This window comes from Aspergillus homomorphus (genome assembly GCF_003184865.1).
Source record: "Aspergillus homomorphus CBS 101889 unplaced genomic scaffold BO97scaffold_5, whole genome shotgun sequence".
In the NCBI taxonomy this organism is placed as follows: domain Eukaryota; kingdom Fungi; phylum Ascomycota; class Eurotiomycetes; order Eurotiales; family Aspergillaceae; genus Aspergillus; species Aspergillus homomorphus.
Genome location: NW_020291891.1, coordinates 438,613 through 450,867, shown reverse-complemented (window position 1 = coordinate 450,867; position 12,255 = coordinate 438,613). Strand labels below are relative to the sequence as shown.

At 50.0% G+C, this 12,255-nt stretch overlaps 2 protein-coding genes across 2 annotated transcripts; both read left to right on the top strand.

Annotated features, from left to right (window-relative positions):
* Nucleotides 1–4,101: 4,101 nt before the first annotated feature.
* On the top strand, nt 4,102–6,724 carry BO97DRAFT_421580 (zinc metalloproteinase family protein; the record flags this gene model as incomplete). The annotated part of the gene is made up of 5 exons (XM_025696729.1): nt 4,102–4,410; nt 4,473–4,568; nt 4,639–6,379; nt 6,432–6,558; nt 6,628–6,724. The coding sequence occupies 5 exons, from the start codon at nt 4,102–4,104 to the stop codon at nt 6,722–6,724; spliced, it is 2,370 nt and encodes a 789-aa protein (XP_025554615.1).
* A 4,224-nt stretch (nt 6,725–10,948) lies between these two features.
* On the top strand, nt 10,949–11,725 carry BO97DRAFT_212681 (uncharacterized protein). Its single transcript, XM_025690588.1, has one exon. The coding sequence runs from the start codon at nt 11,086–11,088 to the stop codon at nt 11,500–11,502; it is 417 nt and encodes a 138-aa protein (XP_025554614.1). The 5' UTR covers nt 10,949–11,085; the 3' UTR covers nt 11,503–11,725.
* Nucleotides 11,726–12,255: the final 530 nt, after the last annotated feature.

Genomic DNA, 12,255 nt, shown 5'->3' with positions numbered 1-12,255 from the left:
CACTACCTACTGGGCCAATCTGATGATCTCCGTCTCTATCGAGAATTGCCCTTTTGAAGCACAACTGAAACCCAGTGTCAATCCCTGAAGCAACGAGCGAGGATCTTTGGTCAATTCACAGCCAATGATTTCTAGTTGCAAGACTCGGAATGCTCCAGGACCCTAGTGGTCGCCAATCCGATCGATTCGATATGCTGGAAGAAAATTTCCGATTTCGTCTGCACCCATCCATCCATTCCTCTCTCCCTTCGTTCTCCCGTCGCACTCCTAGATACATAGTACTAAGTACTTCCGGGATCATCATTCTCCCTATCGAACGTCTAGCTGTCAATCCCGTGCTGCAGGCCCTCTCCACTTAGGGGCTGGCCACCCGGGGCAAATTGCAAGGACGAGTGATGCTTATGCATCGATGCCAAAGAACAAGGACAAACGGTGTCTGGTTGCTATGGCTAGACGCTGTCTGCGGCGGGCCTCCGCTCTTCAGCTTCCTCAGGGTTCCCGCACAGGGTTCCATCCGTGCCCTGTGGTCGGTTTCAGACAGTTGTCATCTATCAATCATTTTTTCCCCAACAGATCTAATTGCCCGCCCCTTGGTGCAACGGAAGGGTCGTCCGTAAAAGAGACGACAGTATCTCTGTCTAAAGCCCGACCAAGCCCTCCTGAAACACGAAGAGTTTGTATCTAGCATCTATCCCAGCGGCTGCTCGCTCCTGAGCCGACGGGTCCACTGCCCGGAATCTGTAGTTGGATTTGATATTCAGCATGTAGGACTCCGCGCAGTGACACCTAACATTCTCCTCCAACTCTTTATGCTTATTCTTGAACCCGAAATTGTGCTTCTACTGTTGCCCCCCGTGCCCGCAGCCGAACATGTATCTGCTAGTGCAGAATAGCAGAATAGAGATCTGCCGTGGATGTTCTGGGTGGGAAATTCGGGACATGAAGCAGGGTAAGGCCGATGGAGATGCAGTACGCTAAGGACTAAGGTGGGTGGAGAGGCATCCAACTGTCCTGCAAATGAAGTCGTCGAGATTCACGGCAGGAAAGCACACCAGGGACCCAAATGGGACCGCGACTACGAGGAAAAGCAGACGAGGAGAAGGAAATACGGGGCCCAACTGCTCCAGGGATCATGATGGAGAGAAACAAGGAACGCAGCGAGGCATGACGTGGACCTAGCCCGGAATATCTGATTTTGCGGGCAGCACAACGCCGGGCTTGAAACATCCATCAATATCTCAGCTTCATGAACCGTGTGATCAATGCGCCTTTTTTCGTTCAGCTGTCAACTTGAGTATGAGTATCATTGTCAGGCAAAAATTATCTATTGGCAGAGAACAAGTCGATTTCACAGCCGCATACAATGGCAGCCGAAGATCGTGCTGATAGCAGAAGATGGGGCGACTTGCTCAGCGCCATTGTTTCTTCCGCCGTGATAGATAAGGATTTTCCTACTCCGTAGCAGGGCCAGATCCAGGTTCTGCGATGAATCTAGTCTAGTCTCGAGGCTAGAAGCTGGAGGCTGGAGCTGGGGGCGCACCTGGCGCCAAGCTCCCTCTTACCGGCAGACGCCATTCCCTTGGCCCCAAGATGCTGTATGAGACGAGTAGACCCAAGCGAGCAGCAAAGCAGCCTTACGAGTCACGACCGAGAGGGATTGACTTTGGGGTTTATCTAGGGACTCGGGCAGTGAGTGGGACAAACCTGTCGAGACCGGTAAGACTAGCGAACGGTTAGTTAGTAGCCCTTGGATGAGTGGGGAGGAAACCAGGGGAATAAGATAGGGGGAAACAACTTCGACAGACAATGTTGGTGCCCTCTCTTAGCTGGGCTGGCCATGACCCTTATTGAGGTATTTAATAGCTTGAGAGAGGGCCGAGGGGAAAGGGGAAGGGATTCAGAACTTCCCCCTCCCTTTCCTCTGCAGATTGCCTGCTGATAACATCCTGATTGTCTTCATGGACTAAGTATTATTGTTGCTGCATCAAGACGGAGAGGGGTTCAGAAGCCGAAAGATATGTGCGCACTGCGCTGAACCGCAGCCAAGACATATCAACCACCACCATCACCACCGAGTGCCGTGGCACTTTAACTGTTCTGCCTGCCGGCACCGGCGTGGTACGTACCACACCAGAAAGAAAGATCCAAGATCCCTGCGATTAGGCTGCTGCTGCTGCTGCTGCTGCTGCTCTGCGCATCACGGCTTTTCCAAATTGACTAATCATCCCAGAATCATGCCGAAGCCAATACTGTACATACTGCAGAGTACCTAAGCTGGTCGCTCTCTGTTGAATGAGCAATTGTCAGAACGGGTACGATATTGTAGCAGTCGGCTTTGCTGCGGCGGAACTGTAGCAGATGCGAAGACAAATATAGCAGACGATCGTCTGGCTAGGCTCCACCGGGCCGGGATGGTGAGACGGTGAAACTAGGAAGAGTGTGGTAAAGAATCAGAGACTAGACTGCTATCTCGACCACCTTTCTTCCTCATCTTCTGGCCCCTGTTGGCCAGTGGCATCTGGCCTACGTAACACACCCTTGTCTATTCGCAACGAGTCCCCCTCCGGCTGCAGCTTGGCTGTGGCGCCCTCCCTTTCCCCCCACCTTAATCGCCGATGGCAGCAGTTGGATTCTGATTATTACTGCTATTTTGGATGGTTGATTGTTCTCCTTTTTTTTTATCCGGATTATCGGTCTTTTGTCCATTTAACCCATTGTTGTATGTCGGCGCCATGAGGGGTTGTTGGTTTAGGTTTTGATCGTTATCTGCCCTGTCTGCCTGCATCTAGGGACCACCAGAACCAGAACACAAGGGTCTGTCTGTGCCTGTGATTCTCTTCCATCCTTCATCCGCATCCGCATTCGAGGGAGAAAGTCAGAACAAACGGCAATATACCACAACTATCGAGGTGAAACAAACAGAGACAGCGAGTTCAAACCAAAGCTGAACAAGCTTTTAGCCGTGGTAACGGAATGGGAATGGGGTCTGGCTCTGACCGGGACCGATTCAGATAACAAGGTAAGAGATTGGCCGTTGCAGTTCTTATTTTGCGTGTCTCACATACCAATGACATAGCACAATGGCTCTTTCTCTTAGTCCAGGCACTAATCGACTCCATTCCGGCTGGCTTTCCAGACTATTATTCAAACAATTTAACAAAGTCTTACTGGAGCACTTCTCTCTCTTTCTCTTTTTTCCTTTTCCCACCTAAGCCAAAACCCCCCCCCCAGAAGATAGATAGCTGGCAGCTAACAGCAGCAATAGCAGCAGCAAGTACATCACTCAGTATTAGTTTACTCCTGGGAGGTTTTAGTCTACCACCATTCGTTGATTATCGCCCAATTTTCCCTTTTCTTACCCTTTTCCTTTTTCCCTTTCTTATTTGTTCCACATTATTATTCAGTTTGATATTATTATTATTTTCCTGTTGGTTCCTCCTTTACACCAAAAGTCCCTCCTTCCTTGGTCAAGCCAACCTCTCTGCCTGTCTCTTGTTCCTAGTTTTCCCTCTTTTTCTCACCTTCTCTCATCTTTTCCCCTCCCCGCCTTCAACTTGGCTAATGATTTCATCCTAGCTGACAACCCCCCCCCCAATTGTTGGTCGCCCCGGCCTTCTTCTCTCGTTTCCTTTTCTTTCCTTCTTTCTTGTCTCTCGCTTGTTCCAATTAATACCTTTTCCTACCGACTGTCAATCTGTGAAGTGCCATTAACCTTCCAGAAATTCCAGTGGATGCGGGGTGTCGATTCCATTCGTTCGTCAATCGCAACCGCAAACGGTTGCTTTTTCCTAGCTTGCCATCGGGACCAACCCCCAACAGCGCAGAGCAGCAGCGTGTCAACCCACGCCGAAAAATAAAAAGTTATACACAGTTTGACGACAACACACCAGCTTGGAAATCGATAGTCATTCGTTTATCCCTGCCCAAGTTCACAACTTCCACCAGGTGATCGCAAGAGGAACGAATACCCTTCAAGACAAGCAGAACACACCGGCCAGCGCGCGCTCAGCCTCTCTTTCCCTTCCCAGTATACTTACTTCCTCACCACCTACCCTCGTCTGAGATCCTCCACCAAAATCAGACCGAAAGAGATCGTTCATCATGCCGTTATTCAAGACGCTGCGTCGACGCTCGAAGGCTAGTTTCACTACCAGCAAGTCGCCGGAGACCAAGTCCAATGAATCTCAGTCGAACGGCGATGTGACTTCGGGGCAATCGTCATCCACCCTGGAAACCGCTTCGTCCAGCTCTCTCACCCCACCTTCCTCGATCAAGCCTACCTTGTCTGCTCCCAACCTTCCCTCGCTGAGTGAAAGTCAAAGCACACCCAATAGCGCAGTTTCGCCCCTTTCCGTGCCGCATCAACGGCCTGGCCCCCTCACGAGCTCATCTCAGCGAAATAGCGCCTATGTATGTGATGTCATCTCTGCTGGCAGCCAATGCACTTGCTGATGGTCTGGTTCGTGTGCTAGTTTGGTAGTACTATGTCGGTGAATGGAGTAGGACGGTCGCCCACTCCTTCTTCTCCCTACGCTCCCCGCATTATCTCTGTCTCCGATAACGCTTGGGTAAGTGATTGGATCTCTGGGCGAATGTTAGTGGATTTCAAGAACTGACCTCTTTGGGAACTCTGCGTAGGTGCACCATAAAGTATTGCTTGTTTACGGCCAAATTGGGGATCCGCGACAACATCCGCTGGACGGAACCGTCACGGTCTACCATCACCAGGATAGCTTCCCGTCAACATCGTGGCCGGTCACGTCTTCGCACTTCAAGACTTTGGTCCATCTGGTCCCAGGCCCCAACCGACTGCGCTTCGAATTCATGTCGAGCAAACACTCGTCAGGTAGCGCTCATCAGTCGGTACATTCGTCCTGGATCTGCATCAACTATCTCCCCCTGGTCAATGCCCCGCCTCTACAACTAGTGATCCTGCTCGGCAAGGACTCGGATGGTACTTTTGATACCCCTCCAGAGAAGCAACAGCGGGAAGGGAGTGGCCTCGAAACCGCTATTCAAAAGTATCGAATGGCGGCATACCTGTGGCAGGCCTTTACTGGGGAGCAGATGTACCGCAACAATCTTGGACGGCGCTGCTTCCGACTTGAAGACGAGTGGCAGATGGGTACCTCAAGCCGGCGTGACGCTACGACCCGCCAAATGCGAAACGAGGCGAAAATCCACGTGGTGCGGACCGACAAAACGGTCGCCGAACTTCGAGATCTCGATATCGCGCAGCAGAATGGCTCCGCCACCCAGAAGGATGAGCTGTTTCGGATCGCGAGAGATGCCGTGAAGGACTACTTTCACCTTCAACCGGGCCAGAAACAGTATGTCTCCGTGTTGCTTCTGGACTCACACTGGGACACTGGCTCTCAAGTGATTACTGGTCATGCCGCCCTGGGCTCGGATTCTGGAGATCTCAAGCTAGCGATTTTTGGCTCCCATAGCCTACACAGCTACCCCTCCAACATGGAGGAGGTTGTGGACTGCTTCTCTGATTGCACCAGGACTAATACTGAATTTGTAGCTAATGACTGTGGGGAGGCTGGATCCAGCTGGGAAGCTGCTAATATCGGTATTGGAGCTCATCTTCATGAGGTAGGTCACCTTTTCGGGTGTCCACATCAAGAATCCGGGATTATGCTCCGGGATTATGTCCGTCTGAATCGGTCCTTCCTCACGCGCGAGCCATTTTCTACCCGCACGAAGACACAAGGCCTTAAACTGTGCTTACCCCAGGACGAATGTGGCTGGCATCGACTTGACGTTCTGCGTTTCCGCTTTCACCCCTGTTTCCGGCTTCCCGGCGATGCCCCTATAGGTTCCGACGACAGTCTTCAGGTCTGGCCCGTCGAGAACGGCAAAATCGTTCTCACGGCCCCATCAGGAATCGCATTCATCGAACTCTATGCTGAAGGTGACAACGTTTGCCACAATTTCATCGAGTACATGAATAGTGAGTCGAGCAGCAACGGACTCCCAAGGCAGGTCATCGTAACGGAAAGTGAAATGCGTCAACGTGTCTTCGGCAACGACAAAGAGAAGAAGAAGGGCGTCAAAATGATTGTTTACTCTGGAGCTCTCGGCAGTCACACCGTGGATTCAATCAGCTCCTTGAAGTCGAAATTATCCTTGGTGAAACTCCCCAAAAGCCACACCGGCTATAAGGGTAGACAACTGGGACTTTCTCAGTTGGAGGGAAGTCAACCGGAGCAGGTGCTGTTGGATTGTGCGTTCATCTCGACCAAGCTCCTGATATCGGTCCGGATCTATCACGGCGACGCAGTCAATGGATTGGAATTCTTCTATGAGGATGCTACGAGCCAGCTCTTCGGTAACCGAGATGGCAAGCCTGGCGGTGACGATTTCGTGCTCGGTATGTTATATTCCGTCGTCCGCTGTCGAGCAATTGCTAATAAACGAACTAGATACCCGAAGGGGGGAGATTCTACTTGGTTTCTATATTCGAGCCGGTCACTGGATTGATGCTATTGAGATCTTGACCAGCCAAGGGAGGAAATCTGGCATGTTTGGAAATGCTCAGGGAGGTTCAGGGTAAGAAGTAACCCAGTGTGGTGTTTATCTGGTTCTATGCCTGGCCTTAACACTAACAAGTGGCTCTAGACACACTTTGATCCCTCCTTTGGGATACAAGATTGCCGGAATCACGGGGTCCAGCGGGCCTTGGATTGATGGATTCTCACTCGTCATCATGCACTGATCTGACATGGTGTGATGGCCATGATCTTCCCAACACCCTCTTGCCTGAGCTTGAGGACCCAGGCTTCTCAGGTCTCTCAGGTCTCTCGTCCAGCCCGTTGACTCGATCGCGATCGGCCGTTGCAGCCCCTTGATTGCCGGGCCCAGATCTTGATCGTGAGCTACTGTTGCTCCACGGAATACTTTCTTTCACGCCTCTGGTTCGATGAGCAACGCAGGATACCCATTCAATGCGTGTTTTCTTCCTCCTTTGCCGTTTGTGTCTGGATGCTTTTGCAAATTGATCTTCTAAATACATACCCGAAGCGGTGGTGCATGTCTCTCCAGGAAATGGCACTACCCGAGTCTCTATTGCATGCTCCAGCTCGACGTTGCTTTCTATCTGCGCATGTAGAGGCGCAGACACTCACATGCTTTACATTTGTGTCTCCTGCTGTCGTACTGTCTACATTGGGCGGCGCCCAGGAGTTTCTGCGGCTTTGATTGATTTTTTTTGTTTGTTGCTAGTGTTTCGCTTTCTACCTTGGGGTGAGGTGACCACTGAGCAGTGGTGCGCCAGTATGTGGAGTGTATGTGTTCCATGAGATAAGCAGGTCTTAGAATCATGGGGTTTGCTAGTGGGACATACCTGTCAGGAGAACATAATTGACAATGGCCCAACGGCTCATAGATAATTACATATGTGTTATACTTGCCGATGCTCATGATGTAAACCGATTTGCCTAAATCGACCGAGGGTCTTGCATCAATGACTGTGTCCAAATCTACCAGCGCGAAACAGCCAGCTTGAAGCTCACTGCGCTGCCCTGCATCATCTACTTCCTCTACTACCTCAGATATCCAGCCTACCTTACAAACCTTTGAAAGCAGGCCTACCTACCTAAATAGGTAGCAGTCCTCATCATCACTCATTGTCCGGGGGGATCCCTCCCCATCCGATTCAGCACTTGGTACCGCCGATCCTAACTCTAAACCATGGCACAAGAAGGAACAAGGGCATACAGTTGAACTCCTACCTAACCCGGGGAGAGTGCCCATGCCCGTGTTCCCCATCGAAACTCAACCTTCCCCGCCAACATAGAAAGGAAACATACAGTGGTACTCATCAATGGTGACCTCACGATAAGACTCCGACCGGCCCCGGAACCGATTCACCTAGACTATGGCAAATCTCAGACCTCGGACCTTAGAAAGTGTAACTCGCGCATACTATGTAAAACACAATTTAGAGCCCCCGTGACCCCATGATAGTTATCTTCGATTGTTCCAATGTTCGGTGAACTTTATATCGTTGCTGATGATAAGGTAGCGAACCGAGGCTTCCGTTTGTTCCCTACATGTACGATACCTTACGGTTGATTGACACGGGTAGAGCTGGCTCCTTCCTTTTTCTTCTCTGTGTATGTATCACGGGGTTGGAAGTGGGTTGAGGTTGAACCCGAGGGGCGGCTCGGAATCTAAATCCTAAATGCTTTGTTTGTGGTTGTTAAGGATGGATGGATGGATGACACGGTGATTACTCCTTTTTTTTTCGTCTTCTTCATGCATGAAGGTTCAGCTTCTGCACGACTCGTTGGTATGCTCCACTATTGATGGAATGACGGCCTATAAGAACGAACTTCTATCTATCTATACTGGGTCTGGTCACGATCATGGGGGGAGTTCTCAAGAGATGGATATGTACCTTCAATCGAGTAGGAGTCCTAGCCAGCCACCAACCCAACCAGCCAGCCTTACTTGTGAAACCAAGCCATAAAGGTACCCCCCGGGGCTCTCTTCGAGTGAGAATCTCCCCTAACCCCCCCCCCGTGTCCCTTCTCCGTGATGAAAGCATGCACTCCCCGTGTCCAACAGCTAACGCAGCTCAGCCCAGCTCTAGGCTAGTTCTATTTCCATGACTTACCACATACGCACAAGATGCAGCCCGTATCGGCAAGCCCGGCATATGGGTCTTTAGGTTTGAGACTGTGGACTATGGTCATGGTGTTGCTACTACGGGAGGAGGGTCAGTTACTTACTTACTTACTTCTTAGGTACGCTTGTCACCTGCCCCCAGACTACTTCGTTAAGTGTATGCATCCCGTGGGTCGTGACCGTCTGTGCTCCCTTGGATTTAGAGGAAGTTTCGATGGAACTGTGCTGTGCTGGAGCTGGAGCTATCTATTTGCTTTGTGCTCCTGCTGGGAGATGAGCTTAGTTTCTAGGTCCTCCTTCTTTGGGGTGGACACGATAGGCAGGACTGTATTAAGCAGCCTGTGTACCTACCTACTAGAGGTTATAATTAAAGTCTGATGGTTACTACCCCCCTTATCACTCAATCCAGGGATATCGCCTGGTTTTGAAAATGGACAGCCAGACCTTCGGTATCCTTTTCCAGCGATCTCGCCCACTCAGGGACGAGATCTATGTACCTAGCTAGATTGCGTGCTGAACATGGAACTTAAGATCGTTTCCATGGGTCGATTTACCTACCACTTACGAGGAATGTATTGTAAATCTCTCTGTGTGGGTGGGTGGGTGGTATTATTCGAACTTACATTCGCTTCACACTGTATAATCGAAAGGCAAACTATGGTAGTGCAGTGTGTGTATCCACGCAGTAGCATTGGAACACCACCATCACCACCACCACCGTTGTTGTATACCTGCTTATCAAAAGACACGGAAACAAGGTCCGTAGGGTACAGGAGTAGTAATTTACATTACCGAACTTCTCCACAAACTAGACGGAATATATTTAATGTAAGTATGTACATACGTACTGTATGTTTTAAAGGGGGAAGCCACAATCCGCCCCGCGCTGGACCCGACACTTTGGTACGACGCTGTGGGCTGTGTGGGCTGTGATCTGTGGTGTGGACGGGCGATTGGGGGAAGCTCCCCGTTTACTATGTATCTATCACTGGATAGGATTTCGAGTTGGTCGGTGGTTCTACTTAGCATATACCATCACAACCTCTTTTGTCTCAGTTGAAGACACCACATACTTCGTGTAGCTAGCTATATAATAATACTAATCATCAAAGAACCTTCCATATTGATTCTACGCAAGGGAGGAGGGGGGGGGAGGTTGACACGCAAATGAGACATGCAACAAGCAGATTACATAGTACAAAGAAAGACAGGGCGCGCGCGCGCGCCCGACCGAGCAGGAAATGGAATACCGAATTTGTTTCAAGGTTTGTTTTTCTCTCCCCCCAGGGACAGTGACACTAGTTTCGGTGTACTATCTGACGCCACAGTGGGAAATAAATACATGTTGTTTTGTGGGGTGGGTGCTGAGTAAAGTTGGTTTGATGTGATTTGATCTACTTCATTTTTACTAATATTTGAATTGGCGGGAATGTGGGGTTTCTATGATGATATTGATGATGAAAGGTGGGTTAGTGTAGTGGAATTGTTCAGCCTTGAGAGAATTGAATTTGAAGGTGAGGTTTAGAGGCTTTAGTTAGAGGTTTGAAAGGAGGGCTGAGGTTCTTGGCGGACTGCTCTGGCGAAGAAAGACTGTTGCCCCAAGGGGATAAGTAGCTCCTGGGTGGTGGAGTAAAGTCAAGAAAAGAACAAGAACATGTGCTACCTAGTAATCATTGTCCTCTTACTGTAGTTAGTTTACTTGGGCTACAGTAATATCCACTGGGCCATACTAGACCTTCTGCTTTTGCTTGCGACTTTACTATTGACTAATGCTCTCTCTTCGCAACCATGACTCGAGGATAGCTTGTCGCCTCTTCTTCTTCTTCTTTCCTCTGTATACTGTAAAGCAAAGGCAACACAAACCCCTCCTACAATTCATTCGAACTCATTCTATCCCCGTAGGCGACACCTTCTCCGCGGAGAGGGGATGTATCGCCCCCCTCCCCTCATTCTTCTAGGATTATCGGGGACGGATTCTTTCAACCACCCTTTTCTATCGGGCAAAGATAATCCCTCCCTCTCTCCCTCCCTCCCTCCCTCCCTACCCTTCTCCCCCCTCTCGCCCCCCGGGCGCAATCCCCATAGAGTTCCATCCGATGATACTCAACTCAAGTCCTCAAAAGAAAAAGAAAGCAAATCCAAGACTAGATAGCATTAGGCATCTCCGTTCGTAGCCTGAGGAAGGCGAGCGGGGGGGAGAAAGACCGGCAGCCACCACCACCAGCACATTCTGTACAGTTAGTGGGTAGATCCCGCATTTGTATTCTAGTCCAGTCCCTAAGACCTGTCACCACGCACTGCTACCGGGCTACTGACACACTACACGACACGACTCATGATAAACAGACACACACACACACACCCATACACATGCGCGGCCGGGATGTGCTGGGGGAGCACAACCATGAACCAATTGGGTGTCCCGAATAGAATAAATCAAAACAAAACATGGGATTAAATAAATCTGTCTTTCGTCTCAGGGGATTCGGGATCGAGATAGACAGATCCGTTTTTTTTTCTTTTCTTTTCTTTCTGCTTTTGATCGTGCTCGTCTTGTTCTATTTTATTTGGTTGTATTGTGTATCGCATGGCGATTTGATTCTTCGAGGTCGGTTTTGTGTAGTTCAGGTTGGGTCTGTTGGTGGCTGCGATAAGTATGTACTGTACATACGGCAGTCACGGGTAGATGAGAAGGTTTCCGGGTTCGGAAATCCTTCCAAGGGACGTGCTTCGTGGATACTAGGTATACCCTTTACTTTTTTTTTCTTTTTTTGCGTAGGAAGAGGGGTTTCCCCGCCGCATCGAACAGCTACAACTTACTACTCAGGGAGTACCCTGTCCGGTGTCCGGAGGCGATGGCGATGAGAGGTATCTCAGCCGTACCTCGCCACATCGATGGAGGAGAATCAGAAAATGAATGAGCATCCCTGGTCGCGATCTTCCTCCCCCCCCCTCCCCACGCAACAACACCACCTTTCAAAAGTCGACAGTCGATGTGCTTGCTCTGCCGTCCGAGACGGCAGAAGCGGGCAGTGCAGGGGATTGCTATTCGATCGCGGGAAAGGTCAAAGCCTTACGCGGTAGATTCGGAGAGATGCGCTAGACGGATGGGGAGATAAATGGTGGATAGGTAGGTGGGTGGAGGGGTGGAATGTGGATGGTTTAACCAGATGGAAGGATGGACGCGAGTGCTGAAGTTTGAGACGTTTGGATGTATGAGAGAGAAGGAAGGGGTGCGTGGTGTGTTTGTTGGTTAGTAAGGATGGGATGAAAGAAGAGAGCCCCGCTGATTGATGAGTTGATGAATTGATTAGAATCTCTCATATCGTATTCTGAATACTATCGTATCCTTGCTGTGAAGATCTTCGAGAAACGCATGGATGGCGGGAGGGACGGGCTTTCGGCCCACATAATGTACAAGATTGTCGATATGACAATATTGATGTCCCAGATGCATCTGTTGACGGTGGACTAGAACCATTCGTGAACGGGCTGTCCTCGGTTGATCATAATCTCAATGAATTCAAATCTCGTGGGCCAGAGAGCGAAGGCTAGCTAGCTAGTTAGCTAATACTAACTAATTAGCATTCTATCGCTCAGTCAGCAGCAGCGGGTTGG

Bases quoted from the DNA above. Each gene is read 5' to 3' on its own strand.
- BO97DRAFT_212681 (XM_025690588.1), top strand. From the start codon at position 11,086: ATGGGATTAAATAAATCTGTCTTTCGTCTCAGGGGATTCGGGATCGAG.